At 33.4% G+C, this 21,457-nt stretch overlaps 2 protein-coding genes across 2 annotated transcripts in view; one reads left to right on the forward strand and one right to left on the reverse strand.

Moving 5' to 3' along the window:
* Ssk (smooth septate junction protein snakeskin) overlaps nucleotides 1-20,481 on the reverse strand; it is a 25,196-nt gene extending 4,715 nt beyond the window's left edge. The window contains exons 1-6 of the mRNA XM_013316684.1: nucleotides 20,274-20,481; nucleotides 14,480-14,676; nucleotides 14,016-14,145; nucleotides 13,466-13,555; nucleotides 12,576-12,692; nucleotides 2,497-2,667 (exon numbers count right to left, since the gene is read on the reverse strand). Of these exons, the coding sequence (XP_013172138.1) occupies nucleotides 2,497-2,667; nucleotides 12,576-12,692; nucleotides 13,466-13,555; nucleotides 14,016-14,145; nucleotides 14,480-14,676; nucleotides 20,274-20,324 (756 nt within the window). The 5' untranslated portion in view covers nucleotides 20,325-20,481. The remainder of the gene's footprint in view (nucleotides 1-2,496; nucleotides 2,668-12,575; nucleotides 12,693-13,465; nucleotides 13,556-14,015; nucleotides 14,146-14,479; nucleotides 14,677-20,273) is intronic.
* The window catches only part of Adsl (adenylosuccinate lyase), a 28,611-nt gene that overhangs the window by 6,067 nt on the left and 1,087 nt on the right, over nucleotides 1-21,457 (forward strand). The window contains 1 exon segment of the mRNA NM_001312696.1: nucleotides 21,057-21,352. Within this exon segment, the coding sequence (NP_001299625.1) occupies nucleotides 21,057-21,352 (296 nt within the window).

The following is a 21,457-nucleotide window of genomic DNA, read 5'->3' on the forward strand; positions in this document are numbered from 1 at the left end:
AGTTAAAAATAGTTTTATAGTGATCATATATTTTTATAAATTTGTATGTATACTACACAAAATGAACATAAGAGTTAATAAAAACGAAATGTTTTTATTTTGTCTTTGGGAATTTTGAAGCGTCAATAGCCTAATGGTTAAGGATTTCCGACCACTAGGTCGGGGATTCGAATCTCGCCATTCGACTATTGTAAACCATATCCTAGCACAAGCATAGAGCTTAGTTGGAATGGTTAAAGAAATATTAGTAAATTTGCAAAAAAATCTGCTAATATTTTTATATAAAAAAAAGTCGTTCCAAATGTTTTGACCAATTGAAGTCTGTTTCATGTTAACATAAATTTCCGTATCCATACCTAGTAGGAAAACCTGACAATATGTTTTCGTATGAATGATTTAGGAGTAGAAAATCATTGTAATACAATTTTACCACAATAGTTTATCAAAAGGAGTTCATAATAATCAATGAATTACTTTCTTAGTGGACACTTTCACCATAAGAGATTTACTTCGACGTTTATCGGATACTTACTCTTAATGACTTGTGAGCGACTTTCCCAGACAAGAAATAGATTTCTAAGCTCGATCAACGCACTAACATGAAGTACAATAATTTAATAAATTTCCCAAACATTGTACTATCTATACTATCTTTTAATGTTCTATTATCTTTTTGTGCGTTACGTTCTCCGTTAATTAAAGGTTGGCAATACATATGTTGGACTATGGTCGCTTCGCTATTTCAGTGAATTCAGGCAGACGCTTGCTCGTTAAAAAATCGCACAATTTTTTTTAACAAAGGCCATTGTTATAAGTAGCGAAGTGTTAACCACTAGGTTTAACTTATATGTTACAACTTAGATTCATTAAATGCTTACCTAGTCCTTTAGTGTTGATTTCTTTTTGTTTTCCCTTTATTTTTTAGGGACTTTTGTTCTTTTAAACATGTCAGTCCCATAACAATCAAATTAGAAGCTAATCACAACTATAAGTATACAAGCAAGCGATATAAAAAAAAAAATAATAATAAGAAATAACAAACAAAAATATTTACACTTAATTAATATCTACAGTTAATTTTTTATATCAATAAGAAGGTACTACCTAAGTTACTTCAGGAATGAGTGGGTTTCTGAACGCAAATTTCCGTTTAAAAGTGTTACCTCTGTTTTGTCCGAAATAATGACATAGATGATATGTTTTATACGGAGTTTTTGATCTCAGAAACTCCCGGTTAGTGTGATATTCAGTCACTTAAGTAACATTTATCTTGAAAATAATATTTTTCTAAGCATAATACAAATAAACAGGATATGTGTATTTGTGTGGTCGTTCTTGTGAATATTGTAACGTGTCTTCTCAACGTTTTTGTCATTGTATTCAAATATGATTATCGCATTCTTTGTACCAATTGAGGGCGAAGTCGCGTTACATTAGCCCGGTTAACGTACAGTTATAATGATTACCCTTGATGCTAATGTTTGGATGGATGGGTGTTTGTTTGTTTGAAGGTATATCTAAAAAGGCTGCATAGATATCGCTGAAATTTGGCATAGATGTAGAACATAGCCTGGAACAGATAGGCTACTAATAGTTTTTTTAATACCGCGCGGACGGAGTCAATATAACTTGTATAGAATTTAAGCGTCAATGGCCTAATGCTAAAGGGTGGCCGATCGCATGGCCGAGTGTTTGAATCCCATCATTCGATTATTGTCATAAACCATTTTAACGCAATTATATAAAAATGTATTATGGGTATAATTGTAAACAATTTACGACTATTAACAAGTATTTTACAGATAATATCTGTCGTACAACAGACCAGAGATAATATAGAGAGCTATTGTCACAGATTATAATAAAATAAAGTCTAAAACCCTGATGTCTTTGTTAACTGCTGTACAAGATAAAAAAAATATATTAATGTAACGTTTTTCTACCTAATTTCACTATCTATATCGATAATTTAAATTAAAATGTCTTTCAACCGAAAATGAAATTACAATAAGGCGGAAAAGTTTCTGGCAGCCATGACAAATTGTGTATACGATTGTGAAAAAAAAATGTTTGGGAAGTAACGCAAATTATTATAAGAGAAAGGCGTCTTTTGTGTTTTGTTAACGTTTTCACTATTTAAATGGACACTGAGACAACAAGTATGCTTATATTTTCTAATGCATTAAGTTTATTTGTCAAAACTTATGTTTTCGTAGCTTTCTATACTAAAGCTTAAACGTTTTTCATTTTAGATGAATTAATATAACTTCCTTTTTATCAAACTTAACATTTTTTATTCGACGAACTTTAATAAGATCTTTTCCAGATGTTAATTCTCATACCGGTGATGTTCATCAGGCTATAGCCCCATAGAGAAGAGATTAGAGATCTATGAAAGATTTTAGCACTCACTCGTAACAGTTTCTTCCTAGAAGTAGGATATCTTTTGTAGATCCCATCTTACAAGAAAAGACGAGATACATTTAAGTTACTTACCATTTCTGTGATCCTGAGTCCGATACACCAGTTACGTTTGAGCGCAGCTGCTGCGCGGCTATCGCGCTCATTGCCATCCCCTTCTTCTCCCTTCTTGGCTTGCGCCTCCGCCTCCCTGTCGCCCGCAGACATGGCCCACACCACGCGTGCACCGCCACCAAACTCCGACACCTAGATACAACAGATAGAGACATTACTTGTAAGAGTTAACCTTAGGATTGAGACAGAAATGCAGAGTGAGAAAAGTAGACTATATCTGTCTCTCTATCAGCTTCTAAGCAGTAACTAACTCAGTAGAACATCTACGAGGAACCTTTTACGCTCAGGAGAGAGGAATAAAGTGAGATAGATATAATTTTGTCTCTACCTGTCATCTTATAAGCTGGTTAACTTAAGTTAAGTGACGTATCTAGAAAATACCGAAGTTTACAAAGATGTACTTGTCCGTTCAGTCTCACGAATTAAATGCGTAAGCTTTATAAATATAGGTTTACTATATTGTATTATCCTATGTTCTTTACGTAGTCTATTTAGTCCAATTTAAATATTAACTATGGAACCATAAGTTGTACTGTTCTGTTCTCGTTCTCTCTGGCTGATTTAGATTATCCTTTTATATTATAAAATATGCATCATATTCTACTATCAAGTGGGTCGGTGGTTAAGCCAGTGCTTTTTATATTAAATTAATCAGTATTTATTTAATATAAAAAGGCCTTGACAGACAGACGGACGGACAAGAAAGTGATCCTATAAGTGTTCCGTTTTTTTTTCTATAAGGTACGGAACCCTAAAAATGAACGTATAAGTATTTGCAGTATACAATGTTTTGATTTAAGTCTTCTTTTATACAAGTTTCGCTCCATATAAAGTGCAACACGTTTAACGACCGGTTACCCCGGTACTCTTTACACGCAATTACGTTTTACTACTAATAACAAATAAAACAAAACTGTATAGTATAACCAAATAAGTAACATAAAACTCTATAATAGATATAATAGTGATTCGATATTGTTTTATTATAGCAAGGAAATGGAACTTTTCATATTACTCTTGGTAAATCGATTTTAATAAATTAAATATTATTCGTGTAATAAAAATAATCATTCGTGATCGATCGAAGTATTAAATTGCATTTGTAATAATTTGAATTGTGATATAGGCTTTTGTTTTATATTACGGAAACAATATCAAATAAAAAAAGTTGAATTACGTACGGTAATTTTTATAAAGCCGAGTTATATATTATTTGTGATCGCAAGGGAATTGGAAAATTACAGAATATGCTCTCTAGACAAATCTTACAGCTCTTTTTCTAGAAAAATTAAATTGAACTGTGTCAACTTCATAAACAGTGTGAACGTAAAGTGTAAAGAAAACAAATATGTAAGAAATTACGTTGTCTGACTACGCTGTAGAACCTATAAGAACACATAGTCTACTTATTAAAATTTTTTTTAATTCCCCGTGGACGGTGTTGCAAGTGACAGCTAGTGAATAATAAATCTTCGAAATACTTGCAAAGTGCGTAGAAAATACAATATAAATTAGTGCATAATGCACATTTTTTTACATAATGAAGTAAAATCGTGATGCGCATAACGCATGCCAATCGCTCGCACGGAACGCACGCTCGCGCACTTTCCAATAGCCGCCGGATTGTTGGACAAAAACACAAACGGCTCGCCCACGACAGCTTGTTAATAATACATCAATATAACGTAGCTAATATAACTACAAAAAGCAGAGAGGTGTGGTCAGGTTCGCGTAATGGAAATTTATAATCTCTGCTTACGTTTCTGTATTTCAGTATCGTACCTAAATATGTCTTTAATTATGCAACACAAATACTAACTGTCGCACACGACACCGTCAACGCGGAATTAAAAAAAAAAACTTAATAAGTAGCATATGAGTTCTTCCAGACTATGTTCTCCATGTATGCCAAATATCATCAAAATCCGCTGAGCCGTTACGTAGATACCTTCAAACATCCATCCATCTAAACTTTCGCATTCATAATATTAGCAACATAATACCAAGATGAACTGAGACGAATATCCCAGAGGAGTAGACATAGTCCGGATAAAGGAGGAAACGGATGCATCGTCATCAAATCTTCCATTATTATTATTCTCAACATATACTAACACTGAGTTTCCACCGACGAAACATTACATCAATGGTTACATCAGTGGAAATTTACAGGAATTTAGTTACGAAAATTATGATGCACAATTTATTTCAAATAAGCTACGTCAAGAGCCTGTTAGCTACGTTATAGGACGATTGATTGATAAATTCAAACCTGCAACTTTTTGTTTTACATGTCGCCATGGCAATAAGTTAATTATGTATGCGATCATCATCATCAGCTCACTATACATTCCCACCGAGGGGGCGATTAGGCCATAGTCATCCACGCTGGCCAAGTGCGGGCTAGTTGACTTCACATATATCTTTGAATTTCTTCTCAGATATGTGCAGGTTGCATCACGATGTTTTTCTTCGCCGTAAGAATTTCGGATAAATGTACATATGCAAATCGGAAATCGAAAGACACATTGGTACATGGCGGGATTCGAACCCAGGACCTGCAGATTGCAAGTCTTGTATGCGATATTCAACTAAAATCTAGTATAGATTATAAATAGTAGGATTTGAAAGATGATTCTATTGAAGACAGATCAAATTACTTCAAACAATGTCAGTCTTCAAGGGAAACATGTATATCTCATTTCCTTCAGTCATTGACAAACTTGACCGCTAAGGATTAAAAACAATTTTATTGCTAGATTTCATTTAGGAACCTAATCTAAAATAGTACTATTGGTTGTATAAAAATCCACAATTATTAACTGTTAAGACATTAAAATGCTAATAGCCCAATGGTTAAAGGCACGTACATCCGACCAAATGGTTGTGGTTTCGAATCTCGCTTTTTGACTAAACAAAACGATAAAGCGATGTTCGTTTATTTGTAGTTATTTCTACGAAAGTTCATTATCACGTAACAAATGATTCAATATATATAACGCTATTTATTTGTGAAAAGCTTATAAACTTCATTTAAAACTATGGAAAAACCAGTTAACTCTGTATTTATTGACTATAACATTTCTGATTATTATTTTAAACTTATACGTTTATCGTGTTTTCCATAACCGTATTATGAAATGCAGTAAAGTGAATAATTGAACCTTATTTGAATTCTATTATAACAAATTATCAAAATTAACTACAAATATTTCAATTTAATTTATTTCTCGATGATAAAATAATTATATAATAAAAAAAATGTCAACTTTTAATTAGCCCTTAGTTTTTAAATATTACATTATAATTTTAACTTAATTGCCTGCAATAAATAAAATTAAAAAATGCAAAAAAAATCTTACCAAAAATTAAAAAGATTTATTTGGAGCGAAGTAATCCACTTCAAAAGTACACAATAGTATTAAAAATCACTAATATTTGAATTATAATTTGCGACGCGTAGTAAAAGCGTAATCGATGGACGCGACCTCTGTCGACGGAGTTTACTGAGCGACTGACATTTTGCCGCCATCGCCGCACCTCAACGACTTTTCGAACAAAACAACTTGATCCCTGTTGTATCCTATATCGTCCCTTTTTACAGCTTATTGTCTCATAAAGTAGGCGCCATGACGTGTCAATTGTAACTGGTCTGGCATTACCACAGTTGTGCGTAGTAAAAATACATTGTGGAAGATCGATTTAATTAATAAAACATTGAGAGTTATACTTAAATTGAGCAAAACTACGTACGTTATAACGTACCCAGTATCGGTTTTATTAGAATTATATTCAGATAAATCTGGTCTCTTTTAGGCGAATGTTTTCGCAAATTACCATAACGATACTTTTTTGTTTTTCAAGAGTAAATAATCTATAATGTTTTAACAGTGGTAGAGCCCGCTTTAACATCTTCGCACGAATTGGCCCGACTCGCCCGGTGAAATACCACGCCTACACAGAAGACAGGCGTGAAGTGGAAGCAGTTCCGCGTTTCGTCTGATGAGTGTGCGTCCCGGAGGCCTAGTTTAGTCCTCTTTCCCTTCCCACCCTTTTCCTTATGAGGAAAGGATGGGAAGTGGAAGTGAACTTTCCGGATGAGAGGATGCATGGAAAAGGAAAATAGCTAGGCAACGCATATGCAATTGCGTATGTCTATGGGCAACGGTCACTTCGCTATTTCAGCGATTCCAGGTAGCCGCTCGCTCGTTTGCCACCTTATGATATAAAAGAAACATTGATTATAGCTTTTTCACATTCCCCCTATTTTTCTTTTAACACTAGAAATAATTTCTTAGTACTTCTATATATTTGTCGTTATCACATAACAAGGAACAATAATAAAGAACACATGAATAAAATAAACATAAAACAATTATTAACAATAATGAAAACAGTGTTGAAATAACTATTTAAATATTTCTTATTGTCACGTATTTGTTTCTATTTTATTATTTATATTATAAATTATCGTTATGTCGAATATTTCCTCGGCAATAGAATAAAATATATGTAATCGTGAGTGTCTGAGACCAAAATCTACATTTAAAACATATTCTTATCTCTTTTATGTCATAGATGCATATATTTTGGTTTTAGAAACCCACAGTTATATGTGTAACTGATCAATTGTTTATTATGTAGCTATTCGTAAATTGAAAAGTCACTTTCTAGAGTTTTCCGGTCTAAAAGCCAGCGCGCGCATAACTGCATACAAACAAGCGCATGCGCACGCACAATTGATACTTCGACTGTCTTTTGTTGTTACTAGTTTCTGCCCGTGATTCCGTCCGCGCGGAATTAAAAAAAAACTTAATAAGTAGCCTATGTGATCTTCCAGACTATTTTCTACATGTGTGCCAAATCTCATCAAGATCTGTTGAGCTGTTCCGGAGATAACTTCGAACAAACATCCATCCATCCATCTAAACTTTCGCATTTATAATAGTGGTCGTGGTGATTAAATTTTCATTTAATTTCATTACCATATGATCCAGTACGCAATAGAATGTTGTCTCCCAATTCTTTTCTGTAACTTCCTTAACCGTGGGCTTCCACTGCCCTAACACCTGTACAGAAACATATTACTATCACTGTTTTTGCAAACTCAATGAATGGGACAATATGTCTGTATATACAGCGGAAATCTACGACTAACTTGTGGCTTTTTATATACCTTGTTCCTTATAGTATGAAAAGAACTTTGTTTACGGGTAACGTTGCTAATTTTCTCTGTACTGTAAGAAAGAAAATCCAACACAGTGACGGTGTATCGGCGCAACACTAGCCTTATTAAAATGTCAATGCTTTTTTTATATCATAAGGTGGCAAACGAGCGAGCGGTCACCTGAAATCGCTGAAGTAGCGAAGTGACCGTTGCCCATAGACATACGCAATTGCATATGCGTTGCCTACCTTTAATCGACGGAGGAGAGGATGCACAGAAAGAAAATGTTTTCCCTTCCCATGCATCCTCTCATCCCGAAGGTCCACTTCCACTTCCCATCCTTTCCTTGTAAAAAAACAGGTGGATAGGGAAAGAAGACTAAATTAGGCCTCAGTAACGCACACTCATCAGACGAAACGTGGAATTGCTTCACGCCTGTCTCCTGTGTGGTCGTGGTATTTAACCGGGCGAGCCAGACCAATTTATGCGAAGATGTTAAAGCGGGCTACCACTGTTGATGATTCTAACTTATAATGTCTTCCATCTTTTAGTAGTCATTCGAAGAATTAACCATGGAATAATGTATAAGGGACTTTATCCTCATGCATATGTTTTTACATATAAATAAAACTGAAAATCATGTAAAATTATTCATCACACCATGGAAACTGCAATTAGGTCATAATGATTCATAAATTATTATTTCTTATTCGTAATTACTCATTTAATTGATAAATATGTTCGTAATTCATTGACTGGTGTCAATAATAAATACATTATTGTAACAGGATAATTGGTTTCAGATCAAGTAATATGCTTCATTATATTTTATTTATAATAAGCGATTCATGCGTAAATTAAGTATAGATTGTAGTTTGAGAAAAACTCCGATATAACCAAACTAATCAAGATTTGGACCAATTTAAAAGGAATGTTTTCATTTTAATATTTTACCTAAAATGTTTTTTAATTCTTTCAAATCGTTAGTACTTGACTACTGCATGTTTAAAAATAACAAATCATAAATCTTCGTTTTAAAAACGGGTAAGCGTATTTTATATTGATTAAAAATTTTCCAACTATATTTATACTTTTGAGTTTCTCAGAAACAACAACTAATCAAAATTATTTCTGTTTATAATATTCTTTATAATCTCATTAACATTATTCGTGCGTACAAAATGCAGTGTTAGTGCACGTTTGATAGTTGAGGGCGTGTTAGTGACAAACAATAAGGCTTTGTGCACGAACCATGTTATCGAAGTATTACCCATTGTTATATTATTTATTCGTATGCTTGCATAGCTTTGATTATGAACTTTAAGTAAGGCCTTCGTGACACTTACGAAGGCTCCACACAATTTGTTAATAACTAGCTGTCGGTCGCGACTCCGACTGCTCGGAATTAAAAAAAAACTTAGTAAGGACACTATTGTGTTCTTCCGGATTATTTTCTTAATTTCTAGCAAATATCAGTAATATCCATGCAGCAGTATTGGAGATACTTTGTAACAAACATCCATACATCCAAACACTCGTATTTATAATGTTAGTAAGATTACTATTTTTTTTTTTAATTTGCACCTTATAGGTACACAGAAATGCATACAGATTTAAACTTATAAAATCATTTTTTCTAATTAGTTTTGTGGACATTAGTATTAAATCAATATAATCAGTTTCTAAGGAAAGATTTCAGTTTGAAATTCTCCTTCATATGTCCTTCGGAATTAAGTAAGATTGATCCATTTCTCCCGCCAATGGCATAGCCGCCATGTTGTCGCCAGTTTTGGCGCCAACTGTCTGTGTTGTCGGGGTGCGTTCTGAAACATCGTCTGACCTGTTTACACTGACACCATTCTTTCAAATTATTTAGGGCATATGTATTTCATTAGTGCAGTTTATAAACCATTTCTCTGCTGCTAAATGCAATTTTATCCTTATCTAAAAGAGCAAACGAATAAGTACTAAAATATGTTATTTTGTACCGTACGATTAAATAAATGTCTAAGACATAAGTTGTAAAGTTACAGTAGCTTAAGACATTTTTTTTTTAAATTTAAAACTTATTTACAAATGCTTTGATAATGTGTATTTTAATTATCAATTTAACAATCATTTGCAAGATGGACCGATGACCTGGTCTAGGTTGCGGGAGTGTATTGGACGCGGGCGGCACAGGAAAGGGCATTGTGGCAATCGATGGGAAAGCCCTATGTTCAGTAGTGGACGAATCAAGTCTGACTATGATGATGAACTATCATTTTTCCATTTAATTTAATTTCAAATCAAACGCCACATACATACAAGTATTAAGCTTTGCTGATAGTTATTGTAACAACAAACCTATTTCTAATGCAAACAAAGTCCCCGTACGTCTCACAGTTAATGCATTGTACGTGCGAGCAACTCAATGGAAACTGCGCCGTTACTTCCCCAACTAGGCTACTCGAATGTCATTCTTAACGTGTGTTTCCACTGACGAAACATTTACAAAATATTGACCTCTATTTTATTATAGGGAATGAATGATGACAACATGATTTTGTACGAATATTTCAGCAATTACTTCAAGGTTATACCAAACTACTTTTTGCCCGCAACTTTGTCTGCGCGGAATTTAAAAAATAGTTGTTAAGTAGTGTGTAGTGTTCTACATCTTTATCAAATTATATCCAGTTCCATGCAGACGTTCTGGAGATACCTACAAACATCTATCCATTCAAACATTCGCATTTAAAATATTAGTAGGTAGCAATGTTTAATGGCATAAGGCAAGTACGGTAAGTATAAGTAGGGCAAAATGGTATATTATAATATAGTCTGTTCTACTTCTGAACGCACCATCTATACAAGTACAGAATATGCACTGAATTTGTTCATACAGCAAATGATTCGGGACACACCGCTTTTAAAACGGCATGTGTCTTGTCGATACGATGAACATCACTAGAGTTAAAATGATCAAGCTAGTGATGTTCTTATTATGATTCGTAATTATTCATATACCGTTACAAATAAATAAGACTGAAAAATAAAATCAAAATGCGAAGAAAACATTTGTTTACATCTATGACAAAGACAATAATGTGTTGAGACTTTATAGTCCCAGTAAAAGCACTTGACTTGTTCCTGGGTTCGAATCCGGTGTGTACCAATGTATTTTTCAAATTTCGATTTAAATATATACAATCCGACGTTCTTACCGTAAAGGAAAACATCGTGATACTGCACATAGGTGCCAGCGTAGTTGACTATAGCCTAGTCAACCTTAACTTACGGTAGGCTTTAAACCTCTCAGTGTGGACTTATAGTGAGGTGATGATGTAAGATAAAAACTACCGTTTTAACTACTAGACTATTAAACTACATTGTAGTGTTAAGATTGACAAGGTCACATGACTGAGGTAACGTAATTGTGTGTTGTGGATAATTGTCGTAATTATCAACATAGTCACAAATGGTAGCGCAAGGATATCACAACAATGAACTTTTGTATAGACCTGAGGTAATGTTTTATTTTGATGATGTCGCGTCGATCGTCGGTGGCTCAGTGGTCAAGCACTCGACTTGTAATCTGCAGGTCCTGGGTTCGAATCCCGCCATGTACCAATGTGTTTTTCTATTTCCGATTTACATATATAAATTTATTCGACGTTCTTACGGTGAAGGAAAACATCGTGATGCAACCTGCACATATCTGAGAAGAAGTTCAAAGATATGTGAGAAGTCAACCAACCCGCACTTGGCCAGCGTGGTTGAATATGGCCTAATCACCCTTAACTTAGGGTAGGCTCCGAACCCCTCGGTGGGGACGTATAGTGAGCTGATGATGATGATAATGACAGAATGAGAAATATGAGTTTTATTATCTGTGGAAACTTTCGTATTTGTGATCTAAGTATTTACAAGTTCATTGCCCCTTTATTAAATATGACTTTCAAAACAGACGTAATTTTTAACTTAAAAAAAATTACCATTTAATACTTTCCACAATTATAGCAATTATTTAATTGTAGAAAAAACATTGCAAAATAATTATAAAGAGAACACAGAACTTTAAGGTAAGATACGAATATTTGCAATTGTGTTTGTCTGGTTTTTAATATTTCGAGAAATAAAATAATTTTTGTATCTAAAAACTGTATCTTAGTTTTTTTTAATAAAATATTGTAATATAATTAGTGTTAACTATAAAATAGTAATTTAAAATTAAATAATAATTAGTTTACCTTAGTTTCCTTAATTACGATTAATGTAATTTGACGTTAAAAGTAAAAAAAGTGTATAATTCTGAGGATATTCGTATCAAATACGTGAAAATTTAATTAACTAATATCCGCATGCATAAAGTAAATCGTATTTGTTTCCCGTCTACACGTACACTGTATTTATTGTGTTTTTAAAAGTAATTTATGATTTATTATACGAACTAGTTGTGGCCTGCGACTCTAGCTGCGCGGATTATAAAAGACATTAGTTATACATATGTGCAAAATTTTAGCTAGATCCATGCAGGCGTTGTAGAGATACCTTCTAACAAACATCTATCCATCCATACATCCGAAAATTTACATTTATAAAATTAGTAAGGTTATACCAATTTAAAATTAGCATTGCAAGAAAAAAATACTCAGTAGCAAAATTTTGATTTTTTATTACTTTTTAGTTTTCATTAGGCTTATTTTATTGTATTCAAAACAATGCTACATAAGAAAAGATTTTTAAATATCCAAATTATTTCTCAAGGTCCCATGACCCAAATTCTTAATTGTAAAGGTGAATTTTGTCAATAGACTAATTTAGTATTTAAAAAGATAATTGTCAGTTTGTGAGTTCTGTTAAATTGTAAAATGAAAGTACAAATACTTACGTCTTCCGTTAGAGGAGCAATTGTGACGGCGTAGATATCCAGTTCGCAGAGGAAATCCTTCGAAATCGGCGATATCGTTACTAAGCTGCCCGTGTACAGGCACTCCAGTTTTAATTGGTTTTTTTTTCAATAATAATCCCACTAATTAAAATTTTAATACTGGCATGAATAAAAAATACAAAAGTCCACTGTCAGTTATCAAATAAAGAACTCAGAGATTTTTTATTTTTATTTTTTGTCAGTATTCTAACCGGCTTAAGGAGCAAGGAGTTTCTATTTGAAATTCTAAAGCATTAATGAATCATAATCGAGATGTCCCAGCGCATAGGATATCATTGTTTAACCTCCGACATCTCTAATTTGACACTTGCATTGACCCCCAATCTTGTAATTCAGTTACGTGAGTTCATCCAAGATATATAAATTTATCCAACCGCTCCGTCCATAATAGTTCTTATTAATTACAGGTAATATGGTGCATAAATAAACAGTCTTTTACTTAGCTAACATTTTATTTAATTTAAAATAACATTCACAGTAAAAATATTTCAAAATAAAGTACTTAAAATAAAATGTGTTCTTATAATAAAAAGGTGGGGAAAAAAAGTGTTCATGAACGAGAGCTGTTATAAATAATTGTTAAAAAAAGTTTTTCTTGCATAAAAAAAAACTTTAAAAAAAATCTGTCGTATTCTGATAAATATCGGCATGCTAAAAAAATATATTTTTTTTTGTATAAAAATAATGAAAACATCTTTAAATTTAAATATATTTTGATCGATGATAATAATTTACTAATATTTTTCTTTAGTATATCTTCTAAAGTGTTATATTAAAACAACGCACAAACTTAAATCTACGTAAAGTTATTGTTGTCTTTGCGTTTACATTTCCTTGGTGAAGTGAATAATTGCAAGTACCGTATCTAGTAAGTACACCGCACCTTGAATCACGCAGAGAGCGCCCACTGCTAGGCCCACCTGGAAATTAAATTTATAGCATTAACTGACGTACTCATAGACGATTGGTCGCTAAAGGACACCTTATGAAAGAGACGAGTGAGAAAGTATTTTAGGGCTTAAATGAAGTTTAAAAGTAAAAAAAATGTAACGCTAAATATTTGGAGGTTCCCTAATTACCATGATTGCCGATTATAAGATTTTATAAATTTCCCTGTGGCTAATGACAATTTGTGATGGCTAAAATAATCCTATAACCTTTTTCATTTCATGCTTCGAAATAATGTAATCTCAAAACGTTAAGATCCGTATTTAAAGAGACCAGAGTCCAAGACTTTTTGGTTTTTGGAGAAAGAGTCAAAATATTGAATAAGTACCAAGTTTTTTTTAAATATCTTAATTATTTGTCATATTTTAGTTTAGTTGTAATAGTTTAGTTTTTCACAACTCAATGACTAGCGTGTTACAAAACACATGAGACCTGTCTTTCTGCAAAGACGAACTGGAACTGGTGCTCGCCCTGGTAACCACCCCAATAGTGCAGCGCCACCGCACCAACCGCGATCCACAAGAACACGCCCACGAAGTTCATCACTATGTCACCTAGGGCCCTGCAAAAAGTATGAAAATATGTTTAAGCTAAAATGTAGTTTAGTTTTTTATGGTTAGACCAAATATTTGTACTTTCTTTTTTTAGTATAGATCCTAAAAAGTAATGGCGAGTAAGATTAGAACTCTAATTTTAATCCTTTATCAAGGATGGGTTTCTGAGATCGAAATCTCCCTCTGATTAAAACATATTGATATCTTTGTTTTGTCAAATATACTGAAAGAGATGATGATATGTTTTATACAGAGATTTTAGTCTCAGAAACCAACGGTAGTATAAAAATCTATAAAATGCGCTATTTAAATTGTTGTTCCATAAATTGGATTGCTGCTTACCGTTTATGCTCAGTGGTGCCAAACAAGAATGTGACGACTTGTACAAGAGTGTAGATGAGGTAGCCGACGATAACACCAGAAGCGACAATTTCTGCATCAGGATTCTTCTCCTCATTGAGGTTCCATGTGCCTCCGACGCCAAGGAACTCACCATTGTACCCAGTGCGATACAGCACAAGAATAACAATGTTTAATACCTGTAAGATAAAGATATAAAAAATGAGACTATAAAACTAGAAAGACAAATATTTTCATACTTTAAGTACCACAGATAATAAACGATGCTCATTCAAAACTGAAGTTAAAAACGATCTGGTTAGAGTTCGACTTAAACGCAGTTTAGGAAATGTAAGTTAAATTCAGAAAGATATTTTAGGATTAAGTAGAGATTGACTGAAAACTTATTTTTCGCAGTCATGTCCATCCAGAAAAAGAAAGAGAATAGTATATTCGTTTTTTTTTTATAATTACGATATTATTTACACACACAAAAACCATTTAATAAAAGACACTTAAATATTTTTTATCATGCCAACATCCTGTTTCTATTAGTCAATTCAAAAACAAAGCCGTTTTCTGATACTAAATAATTTCATTACTGAAGACATATTGCATTCCCAAGTATGACATCATACAATTGGAATCACTATTTGTTGACATACAGTTGATAAGATACAGATGACGATAATTAATGTTATACCTTTTTACTTATCAATAAATAGGTTTTATTCATTTTACCTGTATATTTACCAAAAAAGTTTTATAACTTGTAAACACTGGCAGCATAGGTCGTTCCCGTATTGAATTAAAGTTAAAAATAGTTGAAATGAAAATCAATGTAACTGGCAATGTACAGTAATAAAAAACAAAGAAAAACAATATTATTTTATTTATAAGTTATATGGCTTTCAGTTACCGTGTTCCAAGACGTGGTACTACAGTAACAAAAAAATAAAAAAAAACATAAGCAAAACGTGTACTCAGACATAACAAAACTCGAATACTTCAAGGCGAACAGAGAATAAATGTTTTAAAAAAAATTCAAGTTATAAAAAATGATTTTTACATTTGTTAAATAGAAAAATTATACATAGTTTCCTTTATTAAATATATTCTTAGTTGTGGTATTAATTATAAGATAACATTGTTAGCAATACAATAGAAGTAAACAATTATTATGATGCAAGTCACATACGATAGGTTTTGCAGCAGGGTTTTAGCAGGCAGAACTAATTTCATAGTAGTATTTGCCTGGAGAGCGTCGGTGACTCAGGGGTTAAGCGCGTGACTTGTAATGTACAGATCCTGGATTCGAATCCCGCCATGTACCAATGTGTTTTTCGATTTACATATGTACATTTATACGACGTTTTTACAGTGAAGGGAAACATCGTGACGCTACCTGTACATATCTGCGAAGAAATTCAAACAAATGTGTGAAGTCAACCCTAACTAGTCACGCTTAACTTAGGGTAGGCTACGAGCCCCTCAGTGGGAACGTGTATTGAGCTGATAATGATTTGCCTGCATGTAAAGACAAAACTGTCCTGTACAAACAACTGGGTTACCTAAATAATTTGTCGTCTTGTGTGTCGAGAGTTCGGCATCTGTGCTGGTCATCAATCAATCGAGCAAATTGCTCTGTTATTCTGGCGACACATCTGTACTGTTCCCGACACATGACTGATGAGGAATCAACACTAAGCTGTGCTCATATATTTAAATATTAGCTGTCGCCCGCGACTCCGACTCGCATAATTAAAAAACAAACTTTGTTTGAAGCCCATGTGTTCTTCCAGACTATGTTCTACATCTATGGTAAATTCCATCGAGATCCCTTCAGCCGTTCCGGAGATACCTTCAAACAAACTATCATCCATTCATACATCTATCCATCCATATAAAGATTCTCATTTATAATATCCTAAGCGAGCTTTACTCACAACATTGATATAAATAATCTCAGATTTCACACCTGTATTCTGGCTTCTAACCCTAAATAATCGAAGAAATATTACTTCTTGTTAATTTTTATTAAAAAGAAACGATCCTACATTGCACCCCGGACATTGTATTCAATTGGTATAAGAGTCATCTGTCGGGGCAGAAGTCAAAACCCAAATGGCTCTACATGAATGTAGCACAGAGTATAGAATTTGTAGACATTTCATCGGGAAATTTCTAATATTTTTGTTATCGTCTTTCACTGCCACGCGGGGAAATTCCGAAGTCTTCCATTATAGATTTATTATATTTTAGAATTTAAGGCTGTCACTTAGCGACCAATTAACAAACTAGTGGCAGTTAGTTTGATCGCATAAAAAATTTGTTATTAAATTTAAATTATTTAGTTAGCGAGTTAATTTACAAGAAAATCAATTATGTATAAAAAGCAATGATACGAGCCATTAATTCATTTAAATGGAAACTGTTTAGTTTCAGCAATGAACTGTCGTTTTCACTGGATACAACACAACCTTGACACGAACATCGCAACAAGTTTCATTTTACATGCGTTATTAGAAAAATTACGTTTGATGTTTTATAATAAAGTTGTAGTTTAATTTGTAAAGAAGCAAATACGTTTTTAGATAATAAAAAATAAGCCAAAAAATACAATTATGGTGTTAAGCTATTGATATATTAAAATGATTGAATTCAACTCTCGGCGTCGACTCCGACCACGCCGAATCAAAAAAAACTTTATTAGTAGCCTATGTGTTCTTCCAGATTATGTTCCACATCTATGTCAAATTTCAGCTAGATCGATTTAGCTGTTTTGGAGATAAGTAATAATAAACAATTATCCCACTTTCTCATTTATACTATTGGTAAGATAAATGTTATTTGGCTAGTGTAATTTTTTATGAAATTCCACTGCCTAAAAACTTGTATCAAAATATTTTATTAGTTCTGTTTTTTTCAATAGAATAAGATACATATCTGAACACATGTGTTTCGTCAGTGGAAACCTACTGTTAGTGGTTTAAATACGAATTAATCTCTCTGTTATTCAGTGGTCTGTACCCGGCAGCTGACAATTACAGTCGGAATCATAACGTCGACTTTAATTACAGCCGACGGGCGCAGGAAGCTTGGATTCAAACAATTATACATTGATGACTTCCTCGCGGCGCCGTGCCGGAGAGAGCGTGTCTTGCTATTTAGCATCGATTCTAAATTACAATACACACGAACACATTCATCATCAGCTCACTATACGTTCCCACTAAAGGGCGAAGTCTAACCTAAGTGAGGGATGACTAGGCCATAGTCTACCACGTTTGCTCAGTGCGGGTTGACTTCACGCATATCATTGAATTTCTTCTCAGATATGAACATATTAATTCTTGATTGATTTCTTGACATTTACTGTCAGAATCATGAAGTGAATAGTATTTTATATTTAGCCTTCAATAAATATGAAATCCAGAAATATAGTTATTTATGGGATGCAGAAATCTTATGGCAAAAAGTCCCTAAGAATGAATCACACTAAAGTGGACAATTATATAAAGTAAAGCGGTCACGTCTGATCTATGTGCATAATGGTCTACGTCAAGGTGAAGGCAATGTTTGTTTGTCCACTGCCTCTGTGGAATCATTATTGTTTGATACACTTATGGTATTGTTAGTATCAACCTACTACTTATAGTTTTTATATCCATACATGATAAGATTATAATGCCTAACCAAACATATCTAAGGTCAGATTTTCTTTTGATATTGTACATATTGGTACCAACAACGTTTTTAACCCTTGTAATCAGATTATTCATTAAAATCTTCTAACTTATTCAATTATTCAAACTTTCGTGTGACATTATAAAATTTATATAAAAACGGATAAACACTCACGTATATTTGTCCGGTGGCGGCACCGACTAGTTTCGAGCCCATCGGGGGCCGCGTCCGCGAAATAATACCAGTCCCACTCACCCCGATGAAGGGCACCCGATGGGCCTGTTTAGCCGTTTTTATATAAATTCTCACTTATGCCTTAAATACGTAAATTTTAAACTTAAATATTGTGTATTCTACATTTTAGTAGTAGTAGAGAGTTATAGTTTCTGCAACTCCACGACTATCGCGTTTTTAGCCAGGTTCCCGAACAACCCCAAGTTAATTCTTTTTCTTCAATATTGTTTGTACTATGAAATTTAATTAGAACCTTTAATAGGCTAAATACCGCTTTGTATGTAGTATTTAGAGTTACTCATCGCACATTAGTCACCTTGTGTTGCGGTCCAGGCTTAGTACCTTGCGGGAGACGTGACTAATGTTCTCAAACCATCAGATAAGCACATATTAGCTCTACTGTTTTGCAACGAGTACATACAGTGAGTATGAATAACGTCAGTTAACTCATAATTGAACAATTTTGTACTTAATATACTTGTAACATAAGGTTCAACTTTATCTAACGCTTATGTAAAATCAGTAAATGTACACTTTTATTTGTTGTTCTCGTGTTTTTTTGAATGAAATATTATATTTTTTGACTTAAGTTCGAAAAGACGGTGATAAAGGATTTAGTCAAATGTTCAAAGAAAGTGGCTATGGGATTAAGAATTTCACTGAAACTTTACGTTAATTAACTAAAGTCGATTATTTCAATCGATTGTAATATAAGTCCACACCTTTATAATGAACGATATAAAACTAATACTACAAGGCGCGGCCTTATCTATACTGATAGGAAACGAGGCCGCTACGAACTATCATCCGACTTTTATAACGTAGCTGTACAAAAACAAGCGAATTGGGGCACTCATTAAGTGAGAATAGTTTGCTCCATAGACACTAATGTTATCTATAAAAGTACGATGTGACATCACCTAAAGATGTGTGTCATTTGAGAGTTTCGATTGCCGTGATACTTTTGTTAATAATGTTATTATCCCTTTCTTTCTCTTTGAAAGAGAGGAGACAAATATAGGTAAATACGTCGAATATCACGGAAATATTTGAGAGTCGAGTAATCATTTAAAGTCGGTTTACTATGATTAAAGACACGTGTTATGTGTTATTCAATAATCACATAATTAATAGTACTATATTTTACACTTGGGATATGTAGTCTTTGAGAAACAATATTTTTGCCTTAATCTACAAATTCTTTGAATTCCTTGAGAACCAAGCATCCGGACGTTGTAGATTTATAACCTAGGATTTCCATTACAGAAACACTTCTATAAAACATGTTGACATCTCCTTTATCTATTAGAAGAAAATAGAGAAAACTATATATTTTAGTACAGTTAAAAATCACGGTAACAACAGCTAAATGCTGTTTCTCTGATATTCAAGCTTTATGAACATATTGTCAATATCAATTATAGGTTTTGGGTTACGTTAAGGGGAATACTCGGCGTATTGATCGTTTTGTTTTGGAATTATGAATGAATAACCGTTGGTTTTTGAGACCAAAAACTCTGTATAAAACATATCACCCCTGTGATCTTTGACAAAACAGAGATAACAATATGTTTTAAATGGGGAATTTTAGTCACAGAAATCCACAGTTAATTTTGTTTGTTTTAGATATTTGGTATTATAATGAGTAATCAAAATAAACTGCTCTTAAATAAGCATGGAATAGTTCTTCTGTAACCTATAGAGAAGTGAATAATAAATTTATTATTACCAATTATTACCAATATTATTTTGCCAATGAATGACGTAATTGAAATGGGACTCTAAATGGTTGTGTTCCAAATTAGAATATTTTCCAATTGGAAAATTATGTCCATTAAAGAATAACAGATAAGGGTTATAGATTCTTTTTACTTACAATTTTAAATACTTTCACCACAATAGTGGCTATTGTTTGGACGGACACCATTATCACTAATTCGCACACAAATTTGTAACTTAAAACTTTGTCAACAAAGCACTAGTTGATTTCTTTGTCTTTTTTCGTTTTTGCACTTCGTTCCTTTTGTCCGTTTAAGTTAAGAGGTAACTAGTCACTGGTTGATATGGTTTATCAGTTCCAATGTTTTTTATCAGTTCGTGCGAGTTTCTAATCTTATCTGTTTCAGCGAATTAGTGGGACAGGTTGCATATTGTGGTGTTAGCGTTCATATTGTCATAGAGAACTAATTTACCAAGGACTCGTGTGATATAGATTCTTTATTACGAAGAACTTTTTATGATTCATTGAGTATACTTAGAAATTGTGTACAATTTTCATTTAGATTTTGATAGGAATTCAGAACTGGCTGTTTCGAAAAATGCGTGGCTTGAATCCTACATTGATCTGTTTCTGTTTATTCTTGTAGTTATAAGAGATTAGAGAATAATGTAATACAGGGATGTGGTCGACTCTGGTGTTTATTTATGCCTTTACCGGCTGCATGTTTCCTTGGAAACATGTAGAGATATGTAATTTGATGTGACACCAACTCTATCCAACTAGAGTTACTACCACTCATAGCTATTAGGCAGAGAATATAATTTACATTCCTAGCAAAAAAGTCATCAAGAGTCATATCTACGTATAGTTCATTAGTTGTAAATTGGTTCGCTGTTACTAAGAGGTTATTAACAGAACACTTTTCATTTTAACTTTCAGGAGCTGGGTCTGGATATAACCGATGAACAAATTGCTGAATTGGAGTCAGCTATCCATGATATTGACTTCGCAGCGGCGGCGGAGCACGAGAAGCGTGTGCGCCATGATGTCATGGCACATGTACACACCCTTGCGGCCAGGTGCCCCCGTGCAGCGCCCATTATACACCTCGGTGCTACCTCCTGCTATGTGGGAGACAATACCGACCTGATAGTCCTGAGACATGGCCTGGATCTGCTCTTGCCAAGGCTTGCTGCGGTCATTAGTAGATTAGCGAAATTCGCTGATGAATACAAGTAAGTTTGCGTAATTTAAGTGCGTGTTAAGTATAATTATAATTTGAAATAACGTGATAGATAGATACGTTATTTCTATGTTCAATTTGACAGATTTTTTTCTTA

This window comes from Papilio xuthus, unplaced genomic scaffold, assembly GCF_000836235.2.
Source record: "Papilio xuthus unplaced genomic scaffold, Pxut_1.1 DF826945.1, whole genome shotgun sequence".
In the NCBI taxonomy this organism is placed as follows: Eukaryota; Metazoa; Arthropoda; class Insecta; order Lepidoptera; family Papilionidae; genus Papilio; species Papilio xuthus.